Below are 19,589 nucleotides of genomic sequence, written 5' to 3'. Positions count from 1 at the left end.
AGCAATTGCTTACATAATTGCTGTTCTACTGTACTTATGCATGTATATATTAATGTATACATATATTTGAAAAAAAAAAAAAAAAAAATAATAAAATAAAATAAAATAACCTTTTGGACTAAAACACATGTAAATTTACAACAAAAATTTTACTTTTCCTTAAATTTGGGAATATAGGGAAAAATTCTTTTATTATTAAACAATGTTTTCTGTATAATTTTTTTTTTCCCATTTTTTTTTCTTCTGTTTTTTCTCTTTTTTTTTTTTTTTTTCGTTGTTATTATTTATTATTGTACTACTATCCCATTACTACTGTCGCTATTACAGCTATCACCATTAATACTTTTTTTTTTTTTTTTTTTTTTTTTTGTTTAGAAGAATTGAACCTTTAAATTACCTTCCCCCTCCTAACCACAGACTATTTTACATAAATAAAAATATGCACACAAAAAAGGGAAAAAAAAAAAAAAAAAAAAAAATTATAACATTTAAACAACTGTTAGAATAATTTTTTTTTTTTTTTCCCTTTTTTGTTCTTAATTTTGATAATTTCCTTTTTTTTATTCATTATTTATTTATTTTGTTTTATTTTATTTTTAAAAATCTATTTGGAAAATTAGCACTTTTTCCACAAATTATGAATGAACAGTGGTAGTATACACATAGTATTCATTCTGTGTACACCACTTGTTCATGTATACTATTCCGTTCCGCATACGAGCATGTATGTATATATGTACACATTTACAACGTTTATGCCTGTACATCACCATATGTGTACATTTCCAGGTATAGGCCAATGGAACAAAATATACAAATATAACAGCAAAAAAATAATATAATAAAAATAAACAACTGTTTTCTTCCGAATGCTTCATTTTGTTTCAATCAGTACCGCATAGGAACGAATTTTCGATGTGTGAATCTTTTTCTCCATTCTGTTTCCTATTCCCCATTTCCTATTTTTTTTTTTTTTTTTTTTTTTTTTTTTTTTTTTCCAAACTTTCCCTTGCTTTTTCCCTCACGGTTTTTATTTTTTTAATTTTTCTATTTTTATTAAGGCTTTTTTTGTTTTTCAGGTTTTTTTTTTTTTTTTTTTTTTTTTTTTTTTTTTTTTTTTTTTTAAAATTTTTTTTTTTTTTTTTTTTTTTTTTTTTTTTTTTTTTTTTTTTTTTTTTTTTTTTTTTTTTTTTTTTTTTTTTTTTTTTTTTTTTTTTTTTTTTTTTTTTTTTTTTTTTTTTTTTTTTTTTTTTTTACACTACCCCACCCCCAAACCTTACCTATTGAAAATATTTCTTAGCTGCTCGAAATTCTGTGAAAACAGACAGCAGCATGTGGAACCTAATTAACTACAACTACACCGAAGGAAATTCAAGTGGCCAGGGCAAAGAAAACGGAAATGATAATGTAAACACATCAATTCATCCTTAACTGGGCTAATGGACGAACCAGCACATAGGTGTTTGTTCGTGATATGCTCACCACCCCTGAATATGGGGTGATGCGATATATATATTCTTTATGTGTTTTTGTTTATTCAGCATGCACATTGCTTACGAATACAACTACTTTTATATGATTGATTTTCCTTCGAAAGCATAATCCATAGCTAATAGTAAACACAATATTCTTTTACTTCCATATTATTCGCGTGAAAAAAAAAAAAAAAAGTGTGCAAAGGGAATAGAACGAATGTATATAACAACAGTGCCAATGCAAAATATGCCCATCCGAAATATACCCGTGCAAAATATGCTCATTCACACACACATCGGAGCAACGTGTACTGGTAACAAAACTGAGGAAGTCTCTATTAATTTGAGTCCTCTCCTTTTTTTCATCTTCTCAGGCAACTAGCAATAATTACAACTTTTGGAGTATCCTAGGGTATGAGGTAAATAGTTGACCTTGATGAGTCTAAATTGAACAAGAACCATTAAAAAAAAAAAAAAAATAATTAATTCTCCACAAATGTATCTACACACAAAGGCAGAATTACTTGAGGCCACGGTTGTGCAGAAGTTTTTATAAAATTCATATAGATGTTTGCACTTGTATACATGCGTTCTCGTAAAAGGGAAATGTTCCATAAGAGGCACGTATCAAATGTGATAGTATTTTTTTATTTTTTTTAATAACTGCCTAACGTTGTGTAATTCTTTCCATTTTATACTATAAATAGGACAACCCTAATGGAGAAAAGGAAAACGATGAGAAAAATAATGAACAAAAAAGTAATGATGAAAATCAAAATGAATCACAACAAGAAAAAAAATTAGGATCAAAACATATCGTCAGAGTGATCGATGAAGATGGAAATAACATTGTTGATAAAACTCTCGGAGATGACATAAACGAAATAGAAGATGATTCAGCAGATAAAAAGAAAAAGAAAAAAAACAAAAAAACAAAAAAACATTTGACTAGTGAAAATAGGGATAAATCACCTTTCCTCAGTGATCTTAGTTCCTACGCTGATTATTACACAAGTGATGATGAGAGAAAAAAAAAAGAATTTCTTGTAACGAATGAGGATGATTCATTTGATCACCAGGTGTATGAGGCGCCTTCTCGTGTGAAGGAATACAATGTGTTCTTGAACACGGGTGAGGATAATGAAAATGTGGCCACTGTTGACGAAGCAGATTATGACAATCCAAATGGCGATAACTCTGCTAGGAACAATCTCGATGTTGATAATTTGACTAAGAATAATCCCGATGGTGGTCAATCAAGTGAGAACCAGATTCTGAGGCAGGAATACACCTCAAACGTGGCCAACGAATGGTTCTTCGGAAAAATTAAGGAAATGCTAGAACCATCGATAAATCAAGAGAGTATTAGTGAAATAATAACGAACAAATATAACAGTTTCAATGAAGGGAATTCAGGCATTTTTCATCTCCTAGAAAATTTACTAATTCGAACAAGTACTCAAGAAAAATTAGAATTAAATAAAAAACAAAAAAGTACCTATCTATATAATCACTACAATTCAATGGATTCATCTGTAAACGATAGTTACAATTTCGTTAACTATTCCATTTATTGTATTAATAAAGAATTAGCTGCTAATGTCGAATTGGAGGCTACCAAAATGATAAAAATCTATAATTATGCATTAAACAAATTTAAAAAAGATATTAATTTTAAAGATGATATTTACGCAGACCTAGAAAATGAAGCGGATGAAGTATCCACACTAATAATTAATGAGAAAAACAACCAAAAAAAAAGAATACCGAAAATTGATTTCCTCATTTTAATAAATATTAATAGCGACAATTACAACGATATAATCGAATCTCACAATGTACAAACTCCCAAGTTGAAACTAGAGGATATTTTTAAAATCAGCGTAAATTGAGGAGCAATACTATAGAAGAGGGATGGTTAATGTCTCTAGTTGAAATTGTAAAACTCCAAGAGCGTCACTTCAATTCTTTGTTCATGCGTGGAGCGAACACATAAATATTTTACAAACACACACATGAACTGGAATAATGTGCCATTGTTATCATGGTTTTGATAATATGGTATAGGTATGAATAAAAACATGCCACGATGAATATTCATTTTTGTTTTCTTAACATTGAAAAGATTTTTTTCCTCATTTCCTTGTGCTAGATTGACAATCCAATATAATTCCAAATGTATTACTGTCTTGTAATGTGTTTTCCGTTTGTTATATGTAAGTGTGGATTTTTTTTTTACCTTCGAAAATTGGCTTTATCTTTTTTCTGTGCGCACCCATAGGGATGTGGTGTATTACCACACCTTGTCATATTTTTAAGAAGATATATAACGGTGGGAAAGGGGGCCTTTTCCTTTTTTTTCATTGTGTCACCACCCTTTTCTTTTATTACATCAATCTTTTTTTTTTTTTTTTTCTGTTACCTAATTTAAGGAAAAACCATTTGACTCAACTGTTTTGTACCTTTTTTTTATTTTGAATTCTCTTTTAATCAAACATGTTAGATGAATTCTAATAGAGTTGTAACTGTTAACTGAATTGATCAATGTGACAAAGGGAAAAAGGGTTAGAATAGGAAAGGTATTATTATGAAAGCATAGTGAAGATGCTTTAAAAGGAGAAAGATAAAAAAAAAATAAATAAATGGGGAAAAAATAGGAAAAAAATGGGGAAAAAGTAGGAAAATAATAGGGAAAAAGTAGGAAAATAATAGGGAAAAAGTAGGAGAATAATAGGGAAAAAGTAGGAAAATAATAGGGAAAAAGTAGGAAAATAATAGGGAAAAAGTAGGAAAATAATAGGGAAAAAGTAGGAAAATAATAGGGAAAAAGTAGGAAAATAATAGGGAAAAAGTAGGAAAAAAATAAATCCTATGAAAAATTACATGCTCTTTTGTGTGAACTATATATAATCAGTACACATTTTATTTAACCTGATATGAGCACACTGAACTCCCCCCCCCCCCATACCTTAAATATTTTCCTTTTCTGTAGTAGGTAATCTGAAAAATACCATGTTTTCCACTTTTACCTTTATTGGTCATATAAATGTTCCACACTTACCTGATTTTGTCAGGTAAAAACGTTCTATCTTTAAGTATTTTTTTTTTTTTTTTTTTTATTCTCAGCAAGCTATTTTTATATTTTTTTATACATTTTCAAATTTAGGTCTCATGTTTCAATATAAATTCATAGTAAATGTTGCGTTTTCTCATTACAACTACTGAGACATAACTGTAAATTTTTTTTCTCGACATACTAAATCTTGTTTGAGCTTTTCTTCTCTCCTTCGTCCCTACGTGAATATTTGTGCACTGCAGTTTAATGACGATTGGATTTGCAGCAATGGAATGGAAATGGAGTTTATAAGATATCCGTTCTAGTAGATTTCTCTTTGGTTTATTTTGTGTCCTTGTTCTATGTTTTTATTTTTTATTTTTTTCTCATGAACAAATGTAGGCAAAATTTATGAAAACCGACTGTCCTTAATATGTTTCACTCATTTATGAAATTATCCAAATGAACGAGTGTTGGTAAAATAAAAAAAAAAAAAAAAAAAAAAAAAAAGGAAGCATGATGCACAACGAAATAAACATTGCTTTTCACTATTTGAAAACAGGAAATATTACATGGAAGGAAATAAACTCTCATTGCAACATTTGCATTGGCACTGTTGTTTTGCTTCCTATGTGACTGAAAAAATACAACATATCAGAAAAAAAAATAAAAAATGTATATAAATATATATATTATATATATATATATATATATATATATATATATATATATATATATATATAAATACTATCTACAGTAGTGTAGAGACATTTTCCCACTCAGATAACATTAAATTTTTTTTTATCCGTTACTATATTACATATTTACTTAAAAAAATATAGTGGTGATTTTGTTTCAACATTACCAACTGGGCAGCATTCACACGTTAAGAGCATTCCTTACATACGCAAGTGTTATTATGTACATTCAATGCTTCATATGTTATGTACGTATATATGTATATATTTGTACCTGATTTTGAACATATTTTAATACTCATGTAATCTTAGCTATTCATTTGTAAGCCTTCCTACTGATAATAAACCTTGGCAGTCGCGGTAATGAACTGTCAGGTAACAAAATTAAGCTAGGAGAGAAATATATATAAACAAACAATCAAATAAATAAACAAACAAACGAATAAGCAAACAAACAAATAAGCAAACAAATAAACAAATGAGTAAACAACAAATGTGCAAGGAGGCTAAATGATGAAACAACACGCAAGTAGATAAATGAGCAAAAACATATAACAGCATTTAAATAATTCGATGCTTCAACATCTGTTAATTTGGGCCACTTGAAGGTTATTGTATATTTTTGGAGAAAACTACCAAATGGGGAATTAGGAAAAATAAATAAAATGAGTAAATAAAGTCGGTGTAAATAAAATAAAATAAATAAATAAAATGAATAAGTAAAATGAATAAATAAATAAAACAAGCAATGAAGTGGTGTGCCCTTTTTGAGACATAAAACAAAACAGGATTTTTAAAATTGTTTTACATGTATGTATGTACATATATATACATACATGTTCATGCATGAATTGTACGCATGCTGGATGCCATATTTGCCATGAATGGATAATCAGTCCGGAATAGAGACCTGCTTAAAGCGATTTTTTTTTTTTTATTGACACGCATTCTTCGCTGTAAAGAAGAAGAATTTATAGAAAGTGGAAGTGCAAGCACGTGTACAGGTTTATAAACAATAATTTTTTCAGAAAAGTACTTTTCTCAGAATAACATTCTGTGGCATCTATATAGGCTTGCTACTTGCCATACGTATATTATTGTAGACGACAGGATCATATCATTTTATGTTTATAAAAAAAAAAAAGAAAAAAAAGAAAAAAAAGAAAAAAAAGAAAAACTCATTTGGATTTTGGAGAATCCGTCACGAGACCCAAAGGAATAAGCATGATGGAATATGATGAAACAAACAAAATGGTTGACCCCAGTCGAAATGAAAGTGACTGGGATGTTACAGAACCCATACAATTTGTAGATGTTAATAGCAGTAATATTTTTGATCTCGATATAACCACGTTAGATGTGAGGAAAGTAAACAATCATATGAACCTACGTGATATGTGCAAGCTGTATTATTATTTAAATAAAAATTCATTTTGCTACACGTCAGAAGAGAAACCTTATATTTCCAACATCTTGTATTTGAAATCCTTTTTTTCATCAAATGATGTTGAAAATTATGAAGTCCTTGAAAAGTTAAAACAACATGATGAGAGGGAGAATTCAGAGAAGAGAAAATTCAACCTTGACCGTGTTGTTGCGCATAACAAACTGGAAGAGAAAAAAAATGCAGCAAAGTTGGAGAGGAAAAAGCGTCCACAAAAAATGGAAGGAGATGATAAAAAATACGATGATGAAATACTGACTAATGCTGGTGATGATGATTCCAGCGGCGCCGATTCTAGTCAGGTTAATTCATGCCACAATGACACGGGTAATGATGAAACTGGTAATGATGACACTGCTAATGATGAAACTGCTAATGATGACACTGGTAATGACGTAGTGCCGAGGGAAAAACATAAAAAAAGGCAAAATTTGTGCGGTTCCTTTTCATCTGGAAATTCTTGTGACTCATCCTGCGAATCCATTTCCTCAACAAGTTCATACTCAACATGCTCATCTTCTTCTTCGTCCTCCTCTGCATTTTCATCGAACATTTCAGAGAAAAGTAAAAAAAAAAACAGTATGAGCAATTTAAAAATTCTTGATATAATTAATAAATATAACGAAAACGTGGAAAAAATGGAAACTAAAAAAATAAAAAAAATTAAAAGTCGTATAGGAAAATTAAAAAAATATGATACTGTTTGTGTGAAAGCAAATAACAATATTATTATGAAATCTCAAATTTACAAGTTTGTAAAAAAAGACAAAAACATAAATATTATAGGACAGTTAATATATAGCAGCAATGAGTGTAAGAAATTTTTATACAACAATTTGGAACACAATTTAAACAGGTGGCATGTATTGCCTTGTTTGGGTTGCTTCAGTAAAATTAGTGAACCAAGTGTTGTAAACAAAATTCAAATTTATAATTTTTACGAATTTGTTTATTTATTTAATGATTTCCCATTATGTTTTAAGCACAATAAGAGGCTTAATATTGCTAAATTTGAAAAGCGTTCTAATCAATCTAATTCTCATAATAGGACGAAATGCAGTTTTGTGCCTTCTTTAAGTAATACAGGTGATAATTTCGTGGAAGAGGACACAGCAAGCCGTTTGAAAAATTCCGTGGGAATGAGTAATCCAGATGGGGAAGAAACTCTCGAGGAGAAAAATGGAGAAACCCAGACAAAACATTACAAGTATTCGGGAGATAGGCACGTTATTGTAAATTGCCAATCTGATGAACGTGTACTGTGCAAGACCTCAGTTGAGTGCATTTCATCAGACGAGGTGGACAGCAGTATCTGCTCATGTGAATATGATGAAGATATTATACTGAACTATATGGAGAAAGATGAAATAAAAAGAGGGAAAAAGGACGGATGTTGCAGCTTTAGAGTATTTTATTACGATAGCTTCTTGTACAAAAATATCAAAATTGTTCCTGAAGTAGCAAAAAATTGCATTATTATAAACAGGAGGAGTGATGAAGATTTTAATTTTTTAGCAAATTGTAATATGTATGAGAAAATAAGAGATAGATACAATGTATTTTATGACAAAAATAGCAATTATGTGTTAACATACAAGAATTTTGAATATTTGTATTTTTTCTGCTTTAATTGTAGAATGTATTATGATATTAACATAATGTTGTGTGAAATTATGTTCAATTATATGAACAGTAATAAAAATACCGACCTCATTTGCAAGGTGAATAAAATGTATGGGTTTTTACAAAAATATAAAAAATCGTATGATATAAAAATAAAAAGACAAAAAGTAAAGCAAACAGATATATATTTTATCTGCATTAATTGTATTTATAATAATGTGCATAATATAAATAATCACCTTAGTTATTTTTCCTACTTTTGTGATTTAGTAAATGTTTACAATCATAATTTTTTTATATATAATGAGTACGTCAAAAGTATCCTAAACTTTGACCTTCCTTTTTTTTCCTTATACAATACAACAAAGGAAAAAGCTTTATTAACCGTTCAGAAAAAAAAAATGTCATTTGATGAAAAAACGAAAAATTTACCTGCACCTGCAAGGAATAATAATAAAAAAAATAAAAAAAAAAAAAAAAATCCCCTCATGTGTGCAAATGGGAAAAAAAAAAGTAATAATAAAAATGGAGATATATGCGGAATTCCGCAGGGTACAGGAAATCATAATAACAGTAGCAACAGTGACAATTCAGCAGTTCCTGAAAATGAAAAGGTCTCATTCACTTGTGATGATAGCACCCTCCAAATGACACAAACTGAGGCAGAAGATAAAAAGAAAAAATTGCACACAATGATATCTAGTGATGAAGAGAAAAAAGAAAAAAAAAAAAAAAAAAAAAAAAAAAAAAAGAATGAAGTGGAGAAAAGAAAAAAAAAAAAAAAAAAAAAAAAAAAAAAAAAAAAAAAAAACGAGGAAGGGGGGGGGGGAGAACTGGCCCAAATAGGAGAAGCAAACGCGAACCAGATGGGACAAATTCGAGAAAGTGAAGATGGCCGCGCAGTCCTTGTCAAAAGCGAAATAAAAAAAGGATCTGTGTGTGAGAAGGAAACTAAGGGCACAACTAAAAATTGTCAAGCAGTTGCAGATGGAACTGCAAATGGAACAGCAAATGGAACAGCAGATGGAACAGCAGATGGAACAGCAGATGGAACAGCAGATGGAACAATTGCGGGAGGAAGAGGAAAAAGTTTGAGCACCGGCGAGGAAGGAAGGACCAGCACGAAAAGACGTAGTGATAGAAAGAGGAAGAAAAAAAAAGAAGACGATGATGAACTGTTTGATGAGGGATGTATATCGAATGAAAGCGAAGATGAAAACACATATGAAGATCCAAGAGGATACACGGATGAAGACATTGTTGAGGAAAATCAAATATTGAACGAAGAGGTGTATAGTGGAGATTCTGAGTTTTGTAATGAAGAGTATGCGTCACATCGAAAGAAAAAAAGAAGAAAAGGAAAAAAGGGGAAATTACAGAAAAGGGAAAATTTGAAAGGGCAGAAAGGATTTGTAAAGGAAAAAAATATCACAGTTGTTGATAACGGAAATATGACTCGCACTACTATTAACAATAGTAATGGCAGAGGAGTTGTTCCTCATAACAAGGTGCAGGGAGAAAAAAAAGATGAAGAGTACAAAAAGCTAGTAGATTATTTGGATGGTGCATGTAACGCAGAGGATGGGGAAGATAGAAATATAAGCAAATACACAAAAGTAATTGACAAAATTAAACATGCATTAGATAAAGAAAATACAAGTGTCGACACAAAAACTATGAGTAAACAAATAGTAGAAAAAGTTATAGAAACGTATAACAACAAAATGGAAATAAAAATGAAATTATTTTCAATATGTAGTAATTTATTGAGAAAAGACAATTCAGAATTAAGAAAAAAAATATTGAACGGGACAATAAATTGTAGCGATTTAGCGCGTATGGATTCTTCGGATTTAGCCCCAATTAGTCTACAAAACAAAAGAAAGGAGCATGAAAGAAAATATTTTTATGAAAATATCTACTTGCGTGAAACTTTTGTAAATCTCAAAAATAATAGAAATCTTGAGGAAGAAGTGTACCAACCGAGTATTATATATGAAGAAAAAATAGAACCGAAGAATGAACATAGCAATGAAAAAAAAGATCAAGGTTTCATAAATGTCAGTGAAAATAATAAAAAACTGTCTTTGGAAAATTATAACAATGATTTAGGAGCTTTAAAAAATAAGGAAAGTTATGATAAGAAAAATGTGGATGATAGTAATAAGATAAACTTGAGTGATCAGAAAAATAGAAAAAAAAAAGGTTCATCTGGAAATGAAGACCATGATCATAATGGTTGTACAATACCCTCAATTGATAAATACTCCTTTGAATTTACGTACAAAAATTTGAAGTCTGTGTATGATAATATGCCAAAGTATGCCTCTTCCCCCATATTGACATTTCTAGACAATTCTTATAATAGAATCCTTACCATCATAGATGCAAACAAGAATGAACAATTTTGACATCTCTTTTCGTCAAGTACACCCTACTTTGGGATCACGCACCTGATGCTTCCAGCCGCGCGGTCTCCCACTTAAGCTACGCCTGCATGTGGCAGTTTTTGCCATCTGCCATTTTGCAGTTTTTGCCATCTGCCATTTTGCAGTTTTTGCCATCTGCCATTTTGCAGTTTTTGCCATCTGCCATTTTGCAGTTTTTGCCATCTACCATTTTGCAGTTTTTGCCATCTGCCATTTTGCAGTTTTACCGTTCATCGTCTTGTAATTTTCACCGTTTTGTCTTTAACTATTTTTCCTTAATGCCCTTGTACTTTTTTTTTTTTTTTTTTTTTTTTTACCTTTTCGCATACTATTTGTGAACCCACTGTGCATCTAATTTTTGCATGCTATTCTTGATGACCAGTACATGGGAAAAATAAAGTAAATCCACAAATTGTGTACCAAATTATATAGACGTTTTCCATCACCGAACAAATTTGCACGTTACACAATTATTAGTAATATCAACAAAAAAAAAAAAAAAAAAAAAAAAGGGACCATTTCACTCTTAATGGAGCCATTCTTAAAAGATGCTTTTTTTTGCAGCTTCAGATGGTGGATTGTGTAAATGCACCCGTATATGCATATGTATATATATATGTTTGTGCATATATGCACATATTTACACACTCGTTGACGTGTGTCTCCTCATGCGGCCATATGAACCTAGGTACCTCATCATTTGTTGCTCCGTGTTTTAAGGAAATCCCTCTTACACGTGCACGCACATGTATGTGTTTTTTGCATCTTCCTTTGGATACTCACGAACTTTAAACATTGGAAAAAAGAACTAAAGCGAGGTGAAGAGCAAAACAGAAATAGAATATTTTTAGATTTGTTACTATTACCAGAATTTATCCTTCAAGGCTCAGTTTTTTTTTTTTTTTTTTTTTTTTACATCTCTCTTGTAGTGTCCTTCCCATTCGTCTATGCATAATATATGTACATATATATATACATATTCATGTTTGAGCTTGGATTTATGCCTTAGGCTGTAAGGACACACACATATAAAAAAAAAAAAAAAAAAAAAAAAAGGCGACTCATGTAGTGCACTAACTAAATGTGGTATATTCTAATTACACTTTTTACCACGTTTAAAGAATACGAGAAAATATAAAAAGTCTGATGGATGGATATTTTGTTGAAGGAACAATTGATCGGGAAAAAAAGAAAAGAAATGATAAAATAATATCAAACAAATTGGTTTACAAGAATGAAGAAACTTCTTGCTATTTTAGACAAGATAGTAAACAGGTCATACATCAGACTCTACGAGATGAAAATTATACGAAAAGTGAAAATGAAAACATGGAGGAAAATGATAACTATAGGGCAGACGACATCACAAAAAACATAAACTGTCATGATGGATGCAATGCAGTGATAGAAAATGAATGGTGTGGTGATTGCCACAGGGATGATGACACTTGTGCATCGTCCATTGGTCAAAGCGTAGATATTATAAATTCCAGTATTAGGAAAATAAAAAAAAATTTAAATGATATAAAAGAGGTTATTAACATAGATATAGGTTCAGATGCAGGTTCAGATGTAGGTTCAAGTGCAGGTTCAAGTGCAGGTTCAGATGTAGGTTCAAGTGCAGGTTCAGATGTAGCTGGTTCGCATTTACACTCGTGCGGGAAAACGCTTTCAAATAAGACACGAAGTAACGATAGCAGCATGGTCAGAACGTTTGAAGATTTGAAAGGAGACGACAGTGATGAAAGCGAGAACAGAAAAAGAAGTAAACAAATAGAAATGTTATTAAACACTGCGATAAATACAAAAATGGAGAAAAAAAAAATTGGAACGTTAGACATTATTGATGAATGCATAACTATAGGAAATGCTTACAATTTTAAAAAGGAGAATCATGATGAAAAAGATGCATACTCATCTCCATTCATTGTAGATGGGGTTCCTCGTGGAGTAAGCTACGCACAGAGTATAGACATGTGTGATATTTCAAACTTAGATGAATTTTTGAAAGAAAATAATGTTTCTATGGAAAATATATTCTATGGTTCAAAAGTGGCTTCCATATATTCAGAAAACGTAGAAATAGAAGATTCTCACAGGGGTACCAATCTGAGCAAAGATACAAGCGATTCTTCATCCATTACACAAGGGTGTTCCCAAGGGGTCTCACCCATCAACCCATTAGATGGAAAGGCTTGTACAGAAAAAGAAGGATTGTCGAAGAGTGGATTAATGGTGGAGACTGAGGTGTCGTCACCTATCGAAGTTGAGGACTTAAAGGATTCACACCCAGTTAACGGGGCAGGTAAATGAAGGAAAATAAATGAAGTAATATAAAAATGAAAAAGCGAAAATGTGAAAAAATGCATATGCATGTGCAGGCGAAAAATCTTCGCTAACTGACACTTCTGAGAGGGTACAATAAATGCCCCTCCTCCCCTCCCCTCCTTTTCAGGTAATGAGGGAGATACCAAATGGAAAATGCAACAAATGGTTGATTCTATGGAATATAAAAGGACATATAATATTTCAATAAAACGATTTAGTGGTAATAATTTTTTTCCAATTTCTGTCTGAACCACAAGCATGTGTTCACTCCGCTTGTTCATATTTAACAGCTGACATTATGCAAGTATATTAGGATTGTTCTAAATATTTTTTTTTATAAGTATAGTAGTTCTAAGCATAGTGAATTATCTCAGTGTAGAATATATGGCACCAATCATGTATAAGAGTAAAAAAAATAAAAGGGGTCCTCAAATGAATAGAAGCTCAAAAATATATTTTAGTTAAATATGATACTTTAACGGGAACGCAAAGCAGTGTAATGAGGCGCGACTATGTAGTGAAACGTGAGTGTGTAATGAAGCGCGAGTGTGCAGTGGGGCGTGATATTGTAGTGAACTTTTACAAGGAACAGATCTTATAGCCATGTCTTAGGGTTAGATCTTCTTTCCTTTTCACTACATAGAAAATGAACAAGTTGTGTTTTCCCCTATAAATACATATTCACTGATTCATCAGAACATTTAATGTTCATTTTAGCTTTACTTTTATACAATATAAAGGGGGAAAAAAAAAAAAAAAAAAAAATTATCCACTTTTAACCATTTCAGCTTGCCTACAACATGTTAAGGATACTATCAAATATGACAAAGACAAATTAACATATCCCATAAAACTTTTTTTTAAGGAACAAAAAAAATTAACGGCACTTTTAAAAAAAAAAAAGAAATTCATCTACTTTTTTCTGCATGCGTGTTTCTTTTTTTCTTACATTTTTTTTTGCTTTTCCTTTATTTTTTTTAAGCGTATTTTTTATGGTATGTTTTACGACCAGGATTTGTGAGACACACCCTATATAGCACCGCTTCTTCTTCTTCTTCTTCCTCTATTTGTAAATACAATGCTTATAATACAAGTATTCGTGAGCATGTCCTTGTGTCTGAGTCTTGGGGTAGCTAAGGAAAGATAATTGAAAATTTCGAGCAGAAATTCCTGGAAATTTTGGCCCACACACGCATACATAAACAGATGGAGAGAACCTCCAAACGTAGGTGTGCAAATTTGTGATTTAATTTTTTACGAGTAATATTTCATTCTAAAGAACAGTTTTTTTGCATTTTCATGTAATGGAAAAATGTGATTTTTCTAAATCTGTTAAAATTTGTATGCACATGCATAACCTGCTACTTATTCGTAACATTTCCATTATTTGTGTAGATTCATATGAAATACTTGTTTAATAAAAAATTTTAAAATTTATTGAAATCTTGTGTTGTGAAAGGAACTTAAAAAAAAAAAAAAAAAAAAAAGGCACAAAATGAGAAGAGGTGGTTAAGGAAATAAGTAAAATATAAAAAAAAAAAAAAAAAAAGAAAAACAAAGAAAATGGTAATTACAAAATGGGTAAGCCAAATGCGTATGCAAAATGAAAAATAAATTGCAAAATTAAAAAAGAGCACATGTGCTAGCTGGAGTATAAAACGTATAGATGGGGCAGATGGAAAAAGAAACTAAAACGATCGATATGATAACTGGACAGGTAACTCGAATATTTTTTTTCAAAACTCGAATAACGCTGTTTTAAAAAGTAATGCAACAAAAGTAGTTGGATAAACGAAAAGAAAAGAAAAGGATGAAAAAAAAAAAAAAAAAAAAAAGAAGCAAATGTTATATAAAAACTTAAATAATGCAAGCCTTAACAAAATTAGGATTATGGCATAATGGGTTTGCTAAAGGTTGTTGCGTTTTCACATTTCCCTCCAAATTTTTCTGAAAAAGTGGGAAGAGAAAAAAAGGATGTAGGACAGGTAAAACTGAGTAATGAGAAGCATGAACAAGGAGAAGCGTGAAAAATGAGAGGCGTGAAAAATAAGAGGCGTGAAAAATGAGAGGCGTGAAAAATGAGAGGCGTGAAAAATGAGAGGCGTGAAAAATGAGAGGCGTGAAAAATGAGAGGCATGAATGGCTCCCTAAAGTATGATAAGAGGAAAAATCATAACCCATAATCAAAACGAAAGCATATATTTAACTGATTTTTGAAAAAAAAAAAAAAGAAAAAAAAGAAAAATCGTCTTTTTGTTAGTTTACTTTCCAGTTGGTCTGCGTCCACTTGTTCAAGAAGCCTTTTCTATGATAGGGCAAAAAAAAAAAAAAAATCAGAAAAAGGGTAAATAATCAGGTGGAAGAAAAAAAAATAAAATAAAAAAAAATTTTAATTAAACCAAAAAAAAAACGCTGTACATGTGCATGCATAGTATTGTATAATAAAATGTTTCTCATTCCATGTAAACGAAAAAAAAAAAATATAAAATTAATAAAAAGATATGTTTTCTTTCCTCTTCCCCTTCTTACATCTATTCCGGCTGAAGATATTGTTATTTTCTGCTGCGTTACAACCTGTAAAACAGGACAGTAAAAGAGGAGTATCATATAGATAGTGCTGCTAACAGCATAGTTGAAGCAGAAAAAAAAAAAAAAAAAAAAGGGTAATTAGAACCGTCTGTAGCATATATATACTCTCTCCCTCTACCCTCTACCCCCTGTGTGCAGTAATTCTTTACCGGTATGATTGACTTCAGCATGTGCCACATTCCAGTAACAAAGAGAGGTGCACTAAGGATTAACATTTTTGCTAATCTTGATCTGTAATTACACTGAATGGAGGTAGTAAACAATAAAAATAAAAGTAAAATCATGTTATGCGTGTAATAACACCATCCCCTTTTGGTTATTTTTATTTTTATTATTTTATTTTATTTTATTTTTACGTATAATAATTTGTGTGACATTATATAATAGCAAATCTTAGTTTCTCCATTTTATATTTCTCACATCATGTCACATATATATATATATATATATTTTTTTTTTTTTTTTCTAATTACACTAAGACACTTGGAGATATCTTTTAAAGTCCCTATGGGTATGTTCAAAACACCACATGATGATAAGTCGATTATAACTCTCCATTGCTCAATTTTCCCTTCAATGAATAGATTTGATATTATGAATTCTGAAAAGAATGATGGTATGAGATTAAACACATTGAATAGTGGGCATGATTAGACGAGATATAACAAGTTGGCATGTGAATAAAATTATGCAATATGAAATCAAGCTGAAACAATATTCACATTGGGAAGTGGTACATAAAAAAATAAAATAAAACTTTACCCATCCAGTAGTAGGCTACCCTTAAAACGTCCTTCTGAAATGAGAGGAAAAAAAAAAAAAAAAAAAAAAATTAAAAAAAAAAAATAAAACAAATTAAAGTAAAACAAAATTGTCGCATTTATAAACGTGCAAAAGGTATATCACAGAAAAGTATAGAACAACATGAAAAATACAAGTGTTGCATTTTTCCAAACGTGCTTTTTTCTTTAAACATCCCGTCTACATAATATGCAAACCTCAAATTTTGTGACATTTTTTTTTTTTTTTTTTTTCTCCTTACCGTGCTCGAAGATATGAAGTTTTTACAATTTATAATAATTATTGGATGCATTTGTTTATCCCGTCCGTGAACATAAATATATCCGTTTTTCTGACAAATGGGAAAGTGAAATGGGGAGAAATTTCATCCGTAAATTGAGCAGTAAAATAAAAAAAAAAAAAAAAAAAAAAAAAAAAAAAAATCATCCATAACACAGGACCTCTCTCCCCCCTCACATACACACATACACATCCTGAAGCATATTTATTTTTCTGCTTAGCTCCATTCGTCTTACCAATAAATCCTTGATATCGTCATATAATACTGGGAGGTTTTCATCTCTCCATTCCAGGTGTCTTAGCATATCATAATAACACTTTTCAAAGTGGAATTCATTTCTACATTTGTGGGAAGAGAATAAAAAAAAAAAAAAAAAAAAAAGGGGGAATAAAAACATAACTTTGAATGAGAGAACGCTCCTCCTTGGTTCGTAAATGTACATATATGTACTTGTACATGTATATGTATACAACCCTTTCATGATATATTAAAGAATATGTTAATCATGTAGACACTATGATCCTTTTTCACTCCTATCCCCCACCCCCACCCCCACCCCCTTTTATACTAACCCTTGTAAAAATCGAAGCACATAATTGTCATCTTCAAAAATTGTATTCTTGAATATGCCTTCATATGTCTCTTCTTTCCCTTTTCCTTCATTTTCTTTTTTTTTTAAATTATTAACAAAATCCTTTAGTTCCTGTATTTTCTCTTTTTCAAAATCATCCAATTCTTGACGACAAAAAATGTACCTTAAGCTTTTATGATTATTTTTGTGGTACTGTGAAGGTAGTTAAAAAAAAAAAAAAAAAAAAAAAATAGGTTATATAACGGGAAAAAAAATTAAATGAATTTTTATCCCATATGCTATGTATATGGAAGTATTCGCGAAAATGAGGGGGTACAGTTCGCCTTAGCTTGGTGCCCATTTCCATTCCTCTATTTCTTTCACGCCATTTTCATTGCAATGTTTCTGTTGTTCTATTCCTATTCCTTTTGTTTTTTTGTTTTTGTTTTTGTTTTTGTTTTTGTTTTTTTTGTTTTTTTTTTTTTTTTTTTTTTTTACAAATTTAATTTCCTCCTTGGAGGGTTCATACGCCAAAGCTTTTTGAGATATATACTGAGATTCCGTTTTACAATTACTCATTGTTTATGCTGCTTCTAGACTAAAGGTAGGTATTATTATTGTAATATTCTGTGTACACTGAGATGCAATATATATATATATATATATATATATATATAGCAACAAAGATTCCTCCTTCTGTGTGTTTTTAATTAATACAAAAGAGGTATTAAAAGAATATTTTTTCCCCCCTCCTTTTCCTCTATTTTTTTTTTATTTTTTTTTTTTCCTGTTTCGTGTGAATAATTACACATAGACGAGTGGAAAATAAGATTGCAAAAAAAAAAAAAAAAAAAAAAGGAATAAAAAAATTAAAATTTTCAGGTGGGAAAAATGGATTTTTAGATTCCTCATTCGTTAAATATGTTTGATATGCAACATATGTGTAATGTGTGCATTTGGGGGTTGGGACGAAGGGGTTCTTGTGGTGGTGTGTGATGTTACCATGGAGAAAATATCTCTGCATGTAACTCATATGATGCAAGTGCAGAACGCACTCAGTAGATTAAAAAGTGTAAACTGGCTAAGCCAACATAACAGAATTAAGCCCTGCTCAAAGAGCAGTAATGATCATGACATAAAAGTGTACATAACAACACAATACACGTTAAGTAAGAACACCTTCACAGGTTCAAAACTACAACAGTAACTGAAACATCACATGAGAGATGATATAAAAATGTAATAAAAAATGTTGAAGTGTAATAAAGTTCAATGAAATAATATAAAAAATGCAAAAACTTACTGTGCGAAGGGACTAAACAAAATTGTGTGCAAAAAAAAAAAAAAAAAAAAAAAGTACGTTGGGGCAAGGTGTGTGTGTGTGTGTATGTATGGTGAACAAATGTTACCACGAGGTGTACTTTAACAAATGCTAGAGTAAGGTTTACGAAAAACAAATGTGTCAAATGTAGTGTAGGAGCTAAATAGTTATTATTCTTAAAGTTTGTTCTTGTTCTTTTTCATTTCAATAAAAAAAAAAAAATAAATAAATAAAATAATAATATATATCCATATATCTGTAACTCTCGCTTTATAAATTGTAACACAGGAATCAAAAGATTATCTACCTATCATCTATCCATCCATTCATCTATTTTTTTTTTTTTTTTTTTAAACTAAAAAAACGTGTATAACTATTATATAAATTTTTCAATTAAGTGAGCATAAATGTGACATAATGCATTATCTTAAATTTCAAAAAAAAAAAAAAAAAAAAAAAGTAAATAAATAAAATAGCATTTTCTAAATCTAAATATTAACGACATTTCATTAGTTTATACACCATTTATCAGTTCTTTCTTTCCTGCCTCCCTGCCCTTTTTTTTTTTATTTTTTTTTTTTTTGCGTTAAAACGTAATTTTTTTCACTTTTTTATTTTACTTTATTTTTTTTTATTTATTTATTTTATTTTATTTTTTTTTTTTTTTTTGCTAAAAGCTCTAAGTGTGCAGTGATCATTTTTTGCACATGCAATAAGCAATGGACCAGCTTTTTTCTTTTTTTTTTTTTTTTTTTTTTTTTTTTTTTTTCCCTCCTTTCTCAATTCGTAAGAACCATATGAGGGAGAAGAATTTTCCTGCTTGAACTGTCAAATGCACATGCAGATAGAAATAGAAATGGAAATATATATGTATGTACGGATTCAGGCCACAAACTTATGTATATATTTAATATGCACATAAATAAATCATGTAAATGAGCAAGTAGAATTTCATCGTTTTACTAATTTTTAATA

General features: G+C 30.1%; 4 protein-coding genes across 4 annotated transcripts; 3 read left to right on the top strand and 1 right to left on the bottom strand.

Annotated features, from left to right (window-relative positions):
* Nucleotides 1-1,332: 1,332 nt before the first annotated feature.
* On the top strand, nt 1,333-3,367 carry PGO_092480 (hypothetical protein, conserved; the record flags this gene model as incomplete). Its single annotated transcript, XM_028687836.1, has 2 exons — nt 1,333-1,407; nt 2,183-3,367. 2 exons carry the CDS (start codon nt 1,333-1,335, stop codon nt 3,365-3,367), a joined length of 1,260 nt encoding a protein of 419 aa, XP_028543637.1.
* Nucleotides 3,368-6,452: 3,085 nt separating this feature from the next.
* Nucleotides 6,453-10,706, top strand: PGO_092470 (hypothetical protein, conserved; the record flags this gene model as incomplete). The annotated part of the gene is made up of 1 exon (XM_028687835.1): nt 6,453-10,706. The coding sequence occupies one exon, from the start codon at nt 6,453-6,455 to the stop codon at nt 10,704-10,706; it is 4,254 nt and encodes a 1,417-aa protein (XP_028543636.1).
* A 1,164-nt stretch (nt 10,707-11,870) lies between these two features.
* On the top strand, nt 11,871-14,073 carry PGO_092460 (hypothetical protein; the record flags this gene model as incomplete). The annotated part of the gene is made up of 3 exons (XM_028687834.1): nt 11,871-13,029; nt 13,514-13,612; nt 13,841-14,073. The coding sequence occupies 3 exons, from the start codon at nt 11,871-11,873 to the stop codon at nt 14,071-14,073; spliced, it is 1,491 nt and encodes a 496-aa protein (XP_028543635.1).
* An 867-nt stretch (nt 14,074-14,940) lies between these two features.
* On the bottom strand, nt 14,941-17,872 carry PGO_092450 (hypothetical protein; the record flags this gene model as incomplete). Its single annotated transcript, XM_028687833.1, has 9 exons — nt 14,941-14,999; nt 15,318-15,357; nt 15,582-15,626; nt 15,791-15,883; nt 16,115-16,242; nt 16,404-16,437; nt 16,958-17,060; nt 17,295-17,506; nt 17,792-17,872. 9 exons carry the CDS (start codon nt 17,870-17,872, stop codon nt 14,941-14,943), a joined length of 795 nt encoding a protein of 264 aa, XP_028543634.1.
* Between the last annotated feature and the right edge of the window lie 1,717 nt (nt 17,873-19,589).

The sequence above is a fragment of the Plasmodium gonderi genome (genome assembly GCF_002157705.1).
Source record: "Plasmodium gonderi DNA, contig: Chr09, whole genome shotgun sequence".
In the NCBI taxonomy this organism is placed as follows: Eukaryota; Apicomplexa; class Aconoidasida; order Haemosporida; family Plasmodiidae; genus Plasmodium; species Plasmodium gonderi.
The sequence above is the reverse complement of the archived record's forward strand: the minus strand, read 5'-3'. Positions and strand labels throughout refer to the sequence as shown.